This window comes from Neophocaena asiaeorientalis, unplaced genomic scaffold (assembly GCF_003031525.2).
Source record: "Neophocaena asiaeorientalis asiaeorientalis breed wild unplaced genomic scaffold, Neophocaena_asiaeorientalis_V1.1 scaffold417, whole genome shotgun sequence".
Taxonomy (NCBI): Eukaryota; Metazoa; Chordata; class Mammalia; order Artiodactyla; family Phocoenidae; genus Neophocaena; species Neophocaena asiaeorientalis.
The window spans coordinates 1,195,388-1,213,702 of NW_020175387.1; the positions used below are offsets into that span (position 1 = coordinate 1,195,388).

Here is an 18,315-nt window from a genome sequence, read left to right on the forward strand (position 1 = left end):
GAAGTTTGTGACTTTTAAAAAAGACATTCTACTTTGGCAAAGTGGTGGGGGATGGTAGCAGTGGCTTCCTCTTGTGCTTACCCAATATGGTGGCTTTGACCGCACCCCTCCTGATGGGCTCGTATAAGGTTTACTTCAACTGCCATCTAAGTCAATCCCAGGTATACATCCAGGTATGGGGGAGTAACCACAGAGCAGGGTCACAGTCCCAGTGGACCCACTGTAAACTAGAAGTTGCCAAGGACCCTATTTATTTCCTGACCCCCCCATGTATGACCTCTCTGATAGGGGAGCCATGATGATATTTCAGGCTTCTTCTGTCCAGCAGTCCAAGAAATGTCTGGGTATCCTCCTTTCCTCACTGTATAATCACCTGACTAACTAACTGTAGGTAACTTCGGTGAAGAACTGGGGGCATCGTTATAGTAGCTACTTGACATGGTGTTGCAGGTTTCTTCCTCTGGGGGCTGGAACCAGCCTTACAGTCCATGGGTCCTGGGTCTAAATAGTGTTTCTTGTCTGAAAACATGGCAAGTCATGTAATTTTATCGAGCTGACCACATTTAATCGAGCTCAGCCTCCTGTTCAACAATTCTTGCATTTATTTATGACAAATAAAATGTTATATATTTAAGGTGTACAACGTGATGTTCTGATACATTGATATGTATACACTGTGAAATGATTACCACAACCAAACGAATTAACATATCTATAACTTCCCATAGTTACCATTTGTATGTGTGTGTGTGTGTCTGTGTGTGTGAGAGACACTTGAGATTTACACTTAGCAAATTTCAAGTACATAATTATTTTTAACTATAGTCACTATGCTGTACATCAGGTTTACTCTCGCTTTCATTTAATGATATATAATGAGCAATATCCTCATTGGTTGCTTCTGTTTTACTCCTTTGGGGCTCTATGTTCTAACCATCTCCAGAATTCTCTGAAGTTCAAGCCCCTTCAGCTGCAAATCTAGACCATTATTACAATAATTAAGACTCCTTAGGACGTAGACAGAAGGGAGTCCATGGACACTGGTGGGGGAAATGTCAATTGGGGCAGCTACTGTGGAAAACAGTATGGAGCTTCCTCAAAAAGCTGAAAGTAGAACTACCATATGACCCAGAAATTCCACTCCTGGGTATATATCTCTAATTAGAAAAGATACATGCACCCCAATGTTCACAGCAGCATTATTTACAATAGCCAAGATATGGAAGCAGACTAAGTGTCCATATACAGATGGATGGATAAAGAAGATGTCACACACAACACACACACACAAAATGGAATACTACTCAATCATAAAAAAGAATGAAATTTTGCCATTTGCAACAACATGGATGAATTTGGAGGGTATTATGCTTAGTGAGGTAAGTCGGAGAAAGGCAAATACTGTATGCTATCACTTATGAGGAATCTAAATAATAAACTAGTGAATATAACAAAATAAGCAGCAGACTTACAGATGAAGAGAACAAACTAAAGGAGAGAGGGAGGGGGAGGGGCAAGATATGGGTAGGGTATTATTAAGAATAATATGCCAACAAATTGAATAAACTAGGAGAAATGGTTAAATTCCTAGAAACATATAACCTGCCAAGACCTGAATCATGAAGGAACAGAAAATCTGAGCAGATCAATAATGAGTAAGGAGATTGGTTCAGTAACCAAAGTCTCCCAACTAAAAAAAAAAAAACCTGGGACCAAATGGTTTCTTTGGTGAATTCTACTAAATATTTAAAGAAGAATTAATGCTGATCCTCTCAAACTCTTCCAAAAATTGAAGAGGGAATACTCCCAAACTCAATTTTACGGGGCCGGCATTACCCTGATACTAAAGCCAGATAAGGACACTACAACATATAAAGCTACAGGCCAACATCACTGATGAATACAGATATAAATATCCTCAAGAAAGGGCTTCCCTGGTGGCACAGTGGTTAAGAATCTGCCTGCCAACGCAGGGGACACAGGTTCGAGCCCTGGTCCAGGAAGATCCCACATGCCATGGAGCAACTAAGCCTGTGTGCCACAACTACTGAGGCTGTGTGCCACAACTACTGAGGCTGTGTGCCACAACTACTGAAGCCTGCACGCCTAGAGCCTATGCTCTGCAACGAGAAGCCACTGCAATGAGTAGCCCCCGCTCACTGCAACTAGAGAAAGACCACGTGCAGCAACAAAGACCCAGCGCAGCAAAAAATAAATAAATAAAAAATAAATATATTTATTTAAAAAATAAGATAAAAAATAGAATTACCACATGATCCAACAATTCCACTTCTGGGTATACATCCAAAGGAAATTAAATCAGGATCTCGAGGAGATATCTGCACTCCCATGATCACTGTAGCATTATTCACAATCACCAAGATGTGGAAACAACATAAATGTCCCTCTATAGATGAATGGACAAAGAAATTGTGAGATTTTATATATACATATTATAAAATGGAATCTTTTCCACCCAAAACAAAAAAGGAAATCTTGCCATTTGCTTCAACAGGGATGGACCTTGAGGGCATTATGCTAAATGAAATAAGTCAGACAGAAAAAAACAAATACTGTATGATATGATATCACTCAAATGTAGAATATAAAAAAGCTGAACTCATAGAAACAGAGCAGAATGTTGGTGGTTACTAGGGGCTGGAGGTAGGGGAAATGGGGAGATTTTAGTCAAAGAGTGCAAACTTCCAGTAAGATGAATAAGTTCTGGGGATCTAAATGTACAGCATGATTACTGTTAATAATACCATATTATAGGGAGTTCCCTAGTGGCCTAATGATTAGGATTCTGGGTTTTCACTGCCATGGCCCAGGTTCAATCCCTGGTCGGGGAACTGAGATCTCACAGGCTGTGCAGCTCAGCCAAAAAATATATATAAAGTTGCTAAGAGAGTAGATCTTAAATATTCTCAGAGCTCTCTCTGTCTCTCTGTGAGCTCATGAAGACGAGATCATGTGAGCAGAGGATGGCAGCTGCCTACCAGAAGAGGCTTCAGAATGAAATCCACTTTGCCAACACCTTGATCTTAGAGTTCCCAGCCTCCAACACTGTGAGAAACTAATTTCTGTTGTTTCATCCACTCATCTATGGGATTTTGTTATGGCAGCCCAAAGTGACCAAGACAGAGGTCAACACAATCTATTAACAACCAGCCAATTCCATTGTCCTTATATTCATTGTTCTCTCATATTTTCCAAAGGCTTGAACCATTGTACTGTACAAGGCAGTCTCCTCCAGTGGAACATTCTTCCAAGTCACCACCTCACTGTCAGGGCGAGTGAGTGACCGGGTCGCAAAACTCCATCTTATCATCTTCTTGACAACACCCAGTGCCAACTCTGCTGATTCCGGTTGTGCAGGAAGCAGACACTGAGTTACGGGTGTGAGAGGTTTGTTGAGGGGAGGGGGTTGTGTAATGCTTGAAAGATAAAGACGGATGGGGCTGGGAAAACCAAGCCATGATGCAGATCTGAAACCTGTGAAGGGAAAGGGAGTAGGAAGCAGACTTGGGTAGGGAGAGCGTGAGATGCAGAGGGGCAGATCTGACAAAGTCTCACCACCCTAATGGGAAGACCTAGAGCAAGGATTACTTATTAGAGAAGTCCCACTTTGAGCTGAAGGGGCCAGGCCTCCACATGCTCAGTTACTGGCTGGCGGATGCTTGGGAAAAGGGTGACTGGCTCTAAAAACAGAGGCAGATTATCCCTGAAGGGCTACAGTTGGTGGAAGCCAGCTAACTGCACTGCTTGCACCTGACCAGCAAGTTATTTCACAAAGGGAGATGGGAGCAGTGCACCCCCGTGGTGACACACTCACCTTTTGGTTACTCGAGATACATTTTTTAGAGTGGAATGTATACATTTCAATAGATCAGAAATTGCCTGGCAATATGTAGAATTTAGTAATTCAAATAGAAACCAAAGGACTGATCATTTTGAACCAGCATAAGCTCACCAAAAACAAGTTGCACCAGAAAACCGGCATCTCCTTTCTTTGATAAAGCTAGACAGAAATATGGTCTGAGTGGTGATAGTTTAATGTGTGACAGAAAAGTATTAGATAGCAGTTTAAAGAATACACTGAGCTACAGATACTAAATAGGATTCTGTAAGCTGCTGTCCTCTGCTTGTTTAAACATCGAAAGAGGTAGAACAAATGCTTCAAGGTGATACCGAAAAGGAGGCAGAAAGTATGTTGCAAGATGGAGAAAGAAAACAAAAAACACAAGTCTCAATAGAATGGCAGGACTAAACAAGATGAAGCCTTACACGAATAAGTAACATACTTTACTTGGGACCAAACAGTAATAATAATTTTTTTAAAAAAAACCTATACAGATATAAGCAAAATGAAAAACATAGCTTTACCAATCAAAATCATGTGTGATGTGGCTGCCCAAAAAAGTGAGTTCAATCACAGGTGTTACTCAAAGCAGTGTCTAAACCAGTGTTTTCCAAATTTGCTCTAAACAGCAAACCCTTTCTCCTAATGCAAACATATGCAGAACATCAATATGAAATACATTCAAGTGTGTCCCTGAGGTACCTCCAAGGAATTCCTAGAGCTGTGAGAAACAGCTTAAAATTCTCTGACCTAAACCGGAGAGTAAATTCCATTCTCTTTGTCTATCAGAGTATTTGAAGGAGTAAGATCAATTCTGGTTACCACACTTTAAAGCATCCTTGAAAATCTTGACCCTACAAAAGAATGACAAAAGGATATGAAAATGTGTCATGTAAAATGCCAGTGGGGGAGATGTTTTCCTGAAAGAGAAATATGTTCTCAAAACATTTGGAAACATCTGGAGAAGGGACTAGGATTAAGTCTATGTGTCTCCAGATGGCAGAACTAGAAAAAAGAGATGAGCAGTGTGTATTAGTTTCTTAGGGCTGCTGTAACAAATGACCACAAACTGGATGGTGTTTATTCTGTCACCGTTTTGGAGCTACAAGTCCAACATCAGCTGTCAGCAGGATTGTGCTCTCTCCACAGGCCCTAGGGAAGACTCCTTCCCTGCCTCTTCCACCTTCTGGTGGTTCCCGGCAATCCTTGGTGTTCTCCCCGTGTGTGTCTCTGGGTCTGCTCCAAACGTAGAACACCACCACTCATATCGGATTAAGGTCCACTCTACGCCAGTAGTATCTCACCGACTAATTGTATCTGCAACCACTCTATTTCCAAATACAGTCACATTCTGAAGTACTGGGAGTAAAGACTTCAACACAAATCAGTCCAACATGGAGACAGATTTCAGTTCAGAAGAAATAACTTGTTAATAATAAGGTTTATTCAAAAGTGCAATAATTGTCTGAGTTAGGTTAATTCCCATCAGTGAAGGTAGTCAGGAGTGATCGCTTCAAAGACGTTGAGAAATAATTCATTTGGTTAGCTTACTGGACTAGAAAATATTAAATTCCTTTCCAGCTTTTTGACAATAGGCAATAATAGCTCATGAACTAAGAAAATATCACACTAAATATTTCATTATCATTGTCACCTAAAAACTTCAGCTTGCATCTCCTCTCAGTAATTGACTATATAAGCTACCATACTTGGTGCTATGGGGAATATAAACATATCTCCTCTCCCAAATCTGCTTCTCCTCCTTGTGTTTCGGTGAAGGTCACAGCTCTCCACTCAGTTGTCCAACCCAAGAATATGGGGGCGGGGGTCATTCGAAGTATAAGCATATTGACTGAGGGCATGAAAATTTTGGAGTCAGTCACTCAGGTTTAAGTTCAAGCTCTATCACTTTTCAGCTGTGATTCTGAGCAAGTTGATTACAGTTAAATTTGTCTATGTTCTCATACTCTATTTTAGGCCATCATCATCCTTTATCTTTTATTTGAAAGCCTCATAATTCTGTTTAATTGAGGTAAGATGTTCAATGAACTAAAATTATTTAAAGTGTCCAATGTAGAACAAAAGAAAAAAGTGTGTAATGAGTTTATATACACATACACACACGTATACATACATACATATGTGTGTATATATATAATTATATACATACACATCTGTGAAATCAAGACAATCAAGATAAAGAACATATCCATCACCTCTGAAAGTTTATTCATGCCTGTTCCCACTGCTCCATATCCTCTGGCAAACACTTATCTGATTTATTTTTTTATTGAGGTTTAGCTGATTTACAACAGTATGTAAGTTTCAGGTGTACAACATATTAATTCACAATTTTTAAAGACTATACTCCATTTGTAGTTATTAAAAAATATTGGCTATATTCCCTGTGCCATACAATTTGTAGCTTATTTTATACATAGTAGTATCTTTTAATCCCTTATCCACATCTTGCCCCTTTCCCCTTCCCTCTCCCCACTGGTAACCAATAGTTTGTTCTCTGTATCTGTAAGTCTGTTCTCTTTTGTTATATTCACCAGTCTTATTTATTAGATTCCACATATAAGTGATAACATACAGTATTTGTGTTACTCTGCCTGACTTATTCCACTTATAAAACCCTCCAAGTCTGTTCATGTTGTTGCAAATGGCAAAATTTCATTCTTTTTTATGGTGGAGTAGTATCCCATTGTGTATATATATACACCACATCTTCTGCATCCATCCATCCCTCCCCCCACCCTCTCCCCTTTGGTAACCATAAGTTTGTTTTCTATGTCTGTCTATGAGTCTGTTTCTGTTTTGTAAATTTCACTTGTATATTTTAGATTCCATGTAAATGCTATCATATATTTGTCTTCCTCTGTCTTACTTCACTTAGTATGATAATCTCCAGGTCCATCCATGTTGCTGCAAACGGCATTATTTCATTCTTTTTGATGGCTGAGTAATATTCCACTGTGGTGTGTGTTTGTGTGTGTGTGTGTGTGTGTGTAAACACTACATATTCTTTATCCAGTCCTCGGTCAATGGACATTTAGGTTGCTTTCATTTCTTGGCTATTGTAAACAGTGGGGCTATGAACACTGGGGTGCATGTATCTTTTTGAATTAGTTTTCTCTGGATATATGCCCAGGAGTGGGATTGCTGAGTCATATGGTAACTATTTTTACTTTTTAAAGGAACCTCCATACTGTTTTCCATAGTGACTGTATCAATTTACATTCCCACCAACGGTGTAGGAGGATTCCCTTTTCTCCACACCCTCTCCAGCATTTTTACTGTTTGTGGACTTTTTAGTGATGGCATTCTGACTGGTGTGGGGTGATACCTCACTGTAGTTTTGATTTGCATTTCTCTGGTAATTAGCGATGTTGAGCATCTTCTTTTATCAATTGTTTTCAATAATTTGCGTCATACTTAAGAAATCTTTGCCAAATTCAAGATGTCAGATTTTCTCGTTTTCTTAAAGCAGTTTCACAGTTTTTACTCTTAATTTAGGTCTATGATTCATCTGGAGTTAATGTTTGTATATGGTATGAGGTGGGATTTTTCTTTTTTGCAAGTGGCTCTTCAAATGTTCTAGTACGACGTGTTGAATATTCTTTTCTTCTAAAAGTGCCCTGGAATCTCTGTTGAAAATCAACTGACCCTACCTTTGGACTCTCCCTTCTGTTCCATTGATGTGTATGTCTATATTTATGCCAATACTTTGCAATCGATTCACGTCAGCATCATCTGTTGTCTGGATTAAGCCTCTTGTTTTCTCTGCCAGTTTTGTGACCTTTCCAAACACACACTCCAACCTGTGGCCAAGGTTAATTTTTCTGAAGTGCAAATCTGTCAGTCACTAATGCCCATAAGATAAAATCAAAACTCTATAACCTGGTCTCTCATGTTCTAGCTCTAGTTTTATCTCTTGACTTATTTCCACCACTCCCTCATCCAAATTGAATGCTACAAACACTGTTCTCTCTCACCCTGGGTTTTTGCATTTGCTGTGTGATTTATCTCATACGCCTGGCAAATACTCTCCACTTCCGCTGGAATTCTTTCCAGACTCCCTTAGTCAGCTTTGATTGTTCCTGGTTTTTGTTTTTTTAGTTAATTTTTATTGGAATATAGTTGATTTACAATGTAAATCATTTGTTTCTGCTGTACATATGTATATATATATATACATATACATATATATTCTTTTTTTAGATTCTTTTCCTGTATAGGTCGTTACAAAGTATTGAGTAGAGTTCCTGTGTTATACAGTAGGTTTTTGTTTTTTTTTTGGTACGCAGGCTTCTCACTGTTGTGGCCCTTCCCGTTGCGGAGCACAGGCTCCGGACGCGCAGGCTCAGCGGCCATGGCTCATGGGCCCAGCTGCTCTGCAGCATGTGGGATCTTCCCGGACCGGGGCACGAACCCGTGTCCCCTGCATTGGCAGGCGGACTCTCAACCACTGCGCCACCAGGGGAGCCCCCAGTAGGTTCTTATTAGTTATCTACTTTGTGATTGGTCCTGCTGTGATGCTCACTCAGCATTCTCTTATTACCCTATGACACCACTGTCCTTCCCTGCCAGATCATAAGCTCCTTGGGACCCAGGAGGCACTCAATATTTGAATGAGTATAAAGTGGAACAAGACAGGTTCTTGTTCTTGAGAAACTCCCAACACAGTGTGGCATGCAGAGCAGTAAACCACGTCAGACTGTGTCACTCCCTACCGCATACCTCCAATGCTTTCTAAGTCTGCTGTTTCTGTTTTTTTATCACAATGTCCTGTTTCCCAGATAGTCCTTGTGTACTGATCACTGTATTGAAATAAATCACTTGGAGGAATAATTTGAGTCCTACAAAGAGAATAGCTTTCTCCAGAGAGGAGTTTCAGTTGCTTCTGATCACCTCCTGAGGACACAGCCGGTCACGGACCTCTTCTTAATCTAGGTCCACAGCCTGACATTCCCCAAACCACTCCAGGGTGCAAGTCTGAATCAGGGCTGTTTCCTCAAGTGACCTTTACTCTGGGAGTAGAATTCTACCGGGTTGTGGCTTTTAGTTTTTTTTTTTTGCTGGAGGACTAGCCCGGCCAGCTGGGCTCCCAGGAAACTGGGCCCACCCTCTTTAAGTTAGTTTTGATGGGTGGGATGTTGGTATAGTGACTCAGACTCATTTGGGGCATACCCTGGGCTTTGTTTTCTGGGCAAACTTCCCTGTGATATTGCCCACACAATGGCTCAGTTTCCTAATTCCCTCCCAACTGACAAATGCCCTGAGAACAGAGGCATCTCTGAGTGCTAGGCTCATCTCTTTGTTTAGTGAAAACTGAAAAATCAATTTCAATCTTACCCTGACTCGTAAAGCCCTCTATCATTTGGCCTTTGGCTTCTGCTCCCCCAGTCTCTGAACCAGACACATCATCCTCTGGGCTGACCTTGATACAAGTCTTGTCCTAGAGCTTTGAAAGTACTTTGTTACCTTTGTGCTTGCCTAGAACCCATCCACAAAGTTTGTATTTTTCAAGTCATGACAACAGTTTTTGCAAACAACGTGCTCCTCTGATTACCAGAAACTGCCATTTATCTGTACCCCTTCAGGCTCATCACTGTTGCATTATCTATTTCTTATCGCCCTTATCATAGGCCTTTGGAAGATATATGCTTCCTCTTATCTGCCATCCTTCTTGGTATAGGAGAGGTCATCACTAAGTGCTTAATGTCCATTTTTAACCTTAGTGACTGTCAGGTTTACCTTTATTGATCTCAGAGTCCCTTAGATATATTTAGTTTAAAACAATTATATTCTTAATTTGTGAATACATTCAAGCAATTTCCCTCAGAGATAAAGCATTTTATAAAAGAAAGCAAAACCTATTAAGAATGACAAATGACTTACTTTAAAGCAATTTTTTTCAAATTCTCTGGGACAGGAAGGGTAGGGTGTTCTGCTATAACATTTCACACAGATGGTGGTTTGGTTTAGATGTTATGTTTCAAAATTGCTAGTGCCTAAGTTTCTTTGAAAAAGCTAGGATAGAAATACAAGCACAATCAGGTTAATTCAACTAACATTTATTAAAAGCTTATGTGGCAACTAAGACCCAACACACCCAAATAAATAAATAAATATTTTTTTAAAAAGCTTATGTACTGTGTACCACATGCTGGATACACAAACACAACTGAGACATTATCCCAGTGTAAGAGTTCCAGATAGAAGACTGGTAGGGGGTAAAGAGGGAAGGACAAAGACGGTAACTTTGTAACTACATCTGAACTGGACCTTGCAGGTAGAAAAGCAGAAAATGAACACTCTAGGAACAGGGGAGAACAGCAGCAAAGTACAGGTGGTCTTGTGTTACTTACAGAACAAGGTATGTGGAGGGCTGAAGAGCAGCCAGGGAACATTGGGACCAGGCAGTGATGTCATAATGACAAGGGGACTGGAGAAAAGGGAAAGAAATTCCAGAGATGGTTTGAACGTAGGCTCAACAGGACGGAAAAATGTCTGAGAGGACTAGTAAATAGTGTTAGATTCTTCATTTTGATAACTAAGTTGGATAGGAATGCAATTAACTATAACAGAAAAAGACATATGGATGGCCAAGAAGCACATGAAAAGATGCTCAACATCACTAATTACTAGAGAAAGGGAGATCAGAACTATAACGAGGTATCACCTCACACCAGTCAGAATGGCCGTCATCAAAAAATCTATAAATAATAAACGCTGGAGAGGTTGTGGAGAAAAGGGAACCCTCTTGCACTGTTGGTGGGAATGTAAATTGATACAGCCACTATGGAGAACAGTATGGAGGTTCCTTAAAAAACTAAAAACTGAACTACCATATAACCTAGCAATCCCACTACTGGGCATATACCCTGAGAAAACCATAATTCAGAAAGATACATGCACCCCAATGTTCACTGCAGCACTATTTACAACAGCCAGGTCGTGGAAGCAACCCAAATGTCCATCAACAGAGGAATGGATAAAGAAGATGTGGCGCGCACACACACACACACACACACACACACACATACATACATACATACACACAATGGAATATTACTCAGCCATAAAAGGGAACGAAATTGGGTCATTTGTACAGACGTGGATGGACCTAGAGACTGTCATATAGAGTGAAGTAAGCCAGAAAGAGAAAAACAAATATCGTATATTAACGCATATATGTGGAATCTATAAAAAATGGTACGGATGAACCCATTTGCAAAGCAGAAATAGAGACATAGATGTAGAGAACAAACGTGTGGACACCAGCGGGGGAAGAGGGGGTGGGATGAATTGGGAGATTGGGATTGACATATATGCGCCACTGGGTATGAAACAGACAACTAGTGGACCTGCTGTAATAGCATGGGGAACTCTACTCGGTGCTCTGTGGTGACCTGGGTGGGACGGGATATGTGTATACATATGGCTGGTTTACTTCGCTGTACAGCAGGAGCTAGCACAACACTGTAAAGCAACTATACCCCAATAAAAAAAGTTTAAAAAACCCCACCATATAAAAGAGGGCTTCCCTGGTGGCGCGGTGGTTGAGAGTCCGCCTGCCGATGCAGGGTATATGGGTTCGTGCCCCGGTCCGGGAAGATCCCACATGCCGTGGATCGGCTGGGCCCGTGAGCTATGGCCGCTGAGCCTGCGCGTCTGGAGCCTGTGCTCCGCAACGGGAGAGGCCACAACAGTGAGAGGCCCGCATACCGCAAAAAAAAAAGATAAAAGAAAGGCATTTGGGGGGCTGAGAGTGGAGATAAGAAATTTTTCACGTTAAGTTGCCTTTTCTGCAGGATATAGCCAACCACATTAGGGTCTTGCCTGATGATATATATCTACCCACATTAGGTCCTTGATCAACTACATGTATGAGAAGATATTCTCCACCGTACTTCCTTATTTCAGCTTTCCTTATTTGGCCCTTTTATTCAGTTCATGTTTAATTTTACCATGTATTACGGTAGTATGTAAAGTACTGTGGAATATAGGGAGGGTTTCAACAAAACCACTTACCCACAGTAGCTTAAACTAGTGAAGAAAAGTTATACCTTCTGTCGGAGGTAGAAATTATTTTACGGATTATAATAAAAGGAGAGAGTGCCATCAAAGTACAAAGAAAGATGAACCTTGCATCTATCTAACCAGCTACTAATCTAGTTGTTTAGAGCTGCAGAAACAGCTTGTTGGGCTAAGAGAGCTTTATGGTAGTACAGCTGCCCCAGTGAGGAGTACAGCGCTCCTGGGTAAGTAGATCCCTTGTGAAAAGAAAACTTAGAATGGCAGCAGGACATACTGAATCTCTTCCTGCCAGGAATAACTGAGATGTGGAGATATCCCCTTCTGCTTACCTCCTTCTCTCTTCTCATAGCTTCAGGAGTCAGTCATTCATGTAAGCTAGTTGATCTGTTTGTATACTTGGGAAAGCATGTCCTCATGAATCGTACAACTTGAAGCTCAGAAGCATCAGAGTCATGGTAACTCCGAGCAAGTGCTCCAGTCTCAATTCCATCTTTTCTGAAAATGCCCAGTCTTTTATCAGGACTCAGTTAAAGCACGAAGAACCACTAAAATACACTAGGTTACACTACTAAGCAAAGATGATCTTTAAATAAAAAAACAAGTGGCTTTAGTGACTATCTTCATTCTGTTGTATTCATTTTGGAAATGGACATGTTACTATTTCCATAATCCTTTCAAGATCACAGTCTTTTATAAAGAGGAACTATTATATAAATTTTCACATTATCATAAACTACAAAAAGGTTTAATATCTATCCAATTTAGCATTGAAGTCTACAGAAAAAGAAATCAATGACAACTGCTTTATTATTAAAAGTTACTGAATTCCATAAAGCACACAATGTAGTTTGTATTCAACTAACAAAAGTTTGATACATGTATTTAAAAATATATAATATATAGATTTATCTGTCAACATTTATATTCTATTTAAAAAGCAGTAGCTTTACATATTGTACAACTTGATTTTATAAAATACATACATCCGCCCTATGCAAATCTTCAAGCATGAGCTTCCATTCCTATTAATAAAATGCACAATCTGTATTTCTGAATATTGAGAGAAAAATGGTACCAACTAAAAATAACATATCCATTATGACTTGAACATGCACCTAATTCTTGGCTACTAGATAACTGACCTAATAATCTATTCAAATAACTATGTTCCTTGAGCCTGACAATCAGTTTGCATTATGTAAACAATCTGTGATTAACTACGAAGAGACTTGCATTTCCAGGGTTATCTGACACAATCTACCAAGTTCTTTATTCGTCCTGTTTCAGGTTTTTAATTAGAGAGGCAAGATTATTCAGTAATTTGATGCGTCAGGAAATCTGACACGTGAAGTCACATCTAACAAGCCACAGCCCGGTGAGTTTTGAAACCGTGCTTTTGCCTTTGAGAAAAGAGCTCTGAGAATTACTGTGGGAGCAAACTTTTCTCAAAACCCTGATGGTGTACGTGCCAAGAAATAGAACAAGAACTATTTCTCCTTTCCCAATCAACTGCGCTCAACTTGCAAAACTCGAGTTCTTTAGGTTTGTGAAGACGTACTGGCTTCTATTCAGACATTCCTTCCACATATTCAAAATGGCTTCAGATATCACAGTTTTATTAACAACAAACTTTTCATAAGAAAGATATTCATGTAATAATTTTGGAGATTCATCCCCAACCATAAGTCCCAATGCTAACATTTGAGAATTAAAGTCACAATAAACACCTCAATTATCAGGACCATAGTCAGAACCAGAACTTCAACTTGAAGGACAGAGATCTGAGTTTGAAGTACATGTTTAGATTCCACGGGCCTCTAATGATAATGATGTATATAAATCTGTCTTTAATTTATGCTGAGAAAGTAAAAGTCTCCCACAAATTATTATTTTTAAAACATAGCTCCAAGTCTCAAAATGGTTTAGAAACTTAAATGGAAAAACACTTTCACCAAAATAAGTAATTTAATTCATTTGGGCAATAATTAGGCTTTGAGAGAGTCACATCCAAAAAGTAAATGAAATTCCCTCAGTATCACTATTTAAGAACTAAGTTATAGCTAACAACAGCTTATTTATCAAGTAGTCAATTATTCAACAAATTTAGCCATCTACTGATGGACTAAGATTAGGTATCATAAATTATTTTATTTGTAGGATGGAATCTTTTTATTAAAATTTTTTTCTGATATAATTTTAATAATCCTCCTTCTCTAGATTTCCTAACCTCAAGAAAGGGAAAGGGAGAGGAAAGGGAAGGAAGGAAAGAAGGGAGGGAAGAGGGGAGAAAATCTGAGAGGTCAGAGGGACACTGAAGACTGATCACTGGTATCTGTGAGGAGGCAGGAAGGAAGAAGAATAAAGGTGGAATAAAAATAAAGACTGTAAAGAGGATTAGGGCCAGGAGGTGCAGATGAAAAGATACCTTGTTCACAGATCTTAATCATGCAAAGGCATTAGCATAACAGAATAGTGCAGTAGCTGATTCTGATAACAATGAATCCTCAGAAAAGACTCATATGGTCAAGCCTCAGCTCTTTTTGAAAATAAACTTATGTACACAATCACAAATCTTAAGCATTCAGCTAAAATATGTACAAAAAAACAAAATAAAAGTGAGATTGAGAAATGTAGGCAGCAGTAACCATAAAGGCTTAGAACTAGTGACACTGAATTCTTTATTTAAAAAAAATTCTTTTTAAACACACAGTACCTGCTCTTCTCTTCTATTTTTAGGAAGAAGCTTTAACAAGTTTTTAAATACCTCAATTCTCAAAAACAATAGGCTTTTTAAAAAATAAGAGTCGATTACCAGAAACAAGTAATATGTGGTTACATACCATTTTCATATCATTACTCATTTCATTTCATCTTTGATGCAATCTGGGAACAATTAAGCAGTCGCTAGATACCTGTTTTAGAATCTGAAGAAATGATTATCTACCACAGGAATCTAATGATATATATTTTTGCATATAGTTAAAATTTCTGAAGGGAAAAAGTAGTAAACTATTCTAGATACTTTATACGAAATATTTACATACCTAGTCAAAACAATAAGTATTAAGATCTTTCTCCAGATGAACTCTATATAAAAGCTATTTTTAGCATTTTCTTCTGGGGATTAAAAAAAATCCTTATTTCCCTGCTAGCTAAAAAGGAGGAATTTGTACATTACAAGTAAGTCCTTTAGAGATGAATATTAAATTCCTTAAGAGAACAGCCGTAAAATTTATTTTTAAAAATTTATCTTAAAAAACTGAAAACCGTTTCTCTCTTTAAAATCTATGGCATTAATTACCTACTTGACTTAATTTTTTTCTTTTTCTTTTTTTTTTTTTTTTTGGAAAGGGCACCAAGTTCATGATCTAAACATGCAAAATAAGGAACTGAATGTACTACTGCCGTAACAGAATTTGGCAAACCAGAATGGCCTTAAAATAAATAAATAAATAAATAAAAAAGAAGAGAGTACATATTGTCCTAAATCTGAAGGTATAATTCTGTAGACCTATGCAGCAGATAGCCTCATAGAGGGAATGCAGGGAAGAGGGAAGTACCATGTTCCTATGTACATTTTCTTAGTTATTCTGGCTGACATTCAACAACGCAATACAGAGAAATATTCTTTTTATTATTACAAAGCCGTTAATTGCCCTCTCTTGAGCAATGACTCAGGTAAACATCTTATGCTTTTAATAATGTAACTTATATTTAAAATTAACTTAATTAAATCTAAGTGCACAGGAGTTTTCAATGATTCCTAAATTCAAGGAAGTAATGCATAAGGTGTTACCAGATTGCAAATTTTGAATGGTCTATATTTCAAGATATTTCATCCTATCATCTTCTCCTTAAACCATAAAATGTACCAAAATTATTTGGTTTTCCTTTGCTTTCCTCTGTGTCATTTTAATTTATTGTACGGTATCTCTATGTAGAGAGAGAGGTATGTTAAAATACTATTATTTGTATTAAAAAACTCAATTGAGGCTATATATGACCTATTAATCTATACGATAGCATTGTTAACCTTTGATCTGGTATATTAATTCCTTTGGTGAATAAATGTCACAGGTCATTTCTTTATAAAAGGATTTTAGTAAGAGGACCAGCAGTATGGAGAGAGACCCTCACCCCACCCCAGAGAATGATCAAGTGAATCAGTAGTTTAGAGCAGTTACGTAAAATATGAAAAATACATAATTTACAGCTGCAATTTTCATATTAAAAAGCAGTTAAAAACTAAGAGTAGTTCAAAGCATTCCAAAAAACATTTTTTTGTCTTGGTTAAATCGGCCAACTAATAAGACTGATAGAGACTACCGTGAGAATTTGTGTACATCTCTAGTCAAGAACAAAAATGCTTTTAAGTTTAAACACTGGTAGTTGCTAACCAGCAGTATAAACGGTGTCCACAATTTGGTGGCTGGCCATAGTTTAAACTTTTTTTTCAAGTTATTTCTACAGCAGACATATTTTAGAAGTCTACCCACCCCTGAGTTCAACAATTATACTTTTAGAGTGTAAAATTATATGCCCTTAATTAACAACATGTACAAAGCTACAAAATGTCATCTATACAGAGATTAAAAACAATTTTTAAAATATTCTTTGCCAATTATTGATTGGATGGTTTTGCTGGGGTACATATTTCAAACCTTTTAGCCAACTGGCTTTCACTTTTAAGCCCAAACTGATTCATTATATTCACTGCAGGATATGTCAAAAAGAGTGCAACAATAGGCATTAGTAAAAATAACATTGTAGTAGAAACAGATTTTGCATATGTGAAAAGGTAATTTATAAAATACATTAATTGCTTTTTAAAAAGAGAACCTAGTTGCAGTATCTTTAACTTACATGGTACTGAGAGTTGGACCTTTCAAACAATTTTTTTTTCTATAGAAAAATGTTATCTAGCTGTAAGCAAAGTCTTAAATAACAACAAAACAAAACAAATCCCTCCAGAACAAAACTGTATGGTTGTGTGAAACAAATAAGCAAACATACCATTCTATAGTGTACTTCTGCCTAAATTTTAAAATAAAAATGTCCACACTCTTTTGTTAAAACATTAAGCCTCTGTCAAAAATGTATTTCTTATTTTAGGGTACAGGATTGAAGGACAAGATGATACTTACAAGTAAAGAAAATTTACAAGAAAAAACTTGACCAAAGTTTTTCAATTAAAGTACTGTAACATTCAAACTTGACTTAACATAACAAAAGAAACAAAACTGCAAACAAAAATGTTTATGGATTTTCCAAACACAAATAAATGAAATAGTGTCGAGGCAGCAGGGCTCATGCTGACGGCTAGCGGGAAGTAGCAGAGTGTCATCTGCTGGGGAAAATCGTTAACGTACAAACAACAAGCCCAACTCATGGACTGCAGCAGTTTACTCGTCACTGCCATTTTTCTTACTTCCAAAATAAAGCCCTGATTAAACCATTCATACCCTATATTACTCACACCTTTACTTCAGAGACTGAGGAACTATATACAACAAATGAATTCATTTTCACCATAGGGATAACATATTGTACCTCTCTGCCAATGTCACTTGAAAACTATCCATGTCAAAACAATTTGACAGCAGATATAAACAATTCAATAAATACGCAATGATCTTTCATTACAGTCCTTTAAAAACGCATGTTAATTCATGCTGTTAACCTTAGGTTCACAGTGCATACAATCCAAATATAAGCAGTTGGGGTGACTTTCAAAGTAATGTTGGATCCCTCACTTTATTTATAATCCCACTCTAACTGATAATGATAAGTTCATTTCATAGGCCCTATCATGCATTAATCATTGGGTGGCAGGAGTTAATGAAAATTTGTCCTGTTACAACGTCCATTGCCGGCAATGAACGTCCCAAAACCGCCAAGGAAGTCATTGTTATTGCACAATACATGAGGACCTGGAACTTTTCCAAAAGCTTAAAAAAATAAAAATAAAAAATGGAATTATATTTGACATTTCCTGACACCTGCATTAATACTGTATGACTAATAAAAGCATGTCAGTTGCCTGGACTGAACCAGCGATCAACATGCGCCCAGAATGCACACGAGTAAAAATGCAGTAAAAGGAAGTAGTCTTCATTGCCTATAGGTCACTTCCAGTCAAAGGTTAAAGTTCAAAGACTGAATGATCAAAGTGCTCATTTTCTCAGTAGGACTATCTTCTGCTAGGAGGATGATAACAGTGGCATCAACAAGTATCATCTTTAAGAAAAGGAGAAAAAAGATAATTAAAATAGTCAAGCATGCATAAGTAAAATCTGCAAGTTAGTCTAATACAGAAATAATTTCAAGTAGCAAGAAGAACATGGTTTACATTTCTGACTTGTCTCCCCCAATCCCTGCAAATAAAAAAGTCCATTTTGTGTTCGAGT

The 18,315-nt window shown here is 38.1% G+C and overlaps 1 protein-coding gene across 1 annotated transcript in view; it reads right to left on the reverse strand.

Annotated features, from left to right (window-relative positions):
* Window positions 1–12,697: 12,697 nt before the first annotated feature.
* UBE2W (ubiquitin conjugating enzyme E2 W) overlaps window positions 12,698–18,315 on the reverse strand; it is a 75,608-nt gene continuing 69,990 nt past the window's right edge. Inside the window, exon 6 of the mRNA XM_024765740.1 lies at window positions 12,698–18,145. Within this exon, the coding sequence (XP_024621508.1) occupies window positions 18,132–18,145 (14 nt within the window). The 3' untranslated portion in view covers window positions 12,698–18,131. The remainder of the gene's footprint in view (window positions 18,146–18,315) is intronic.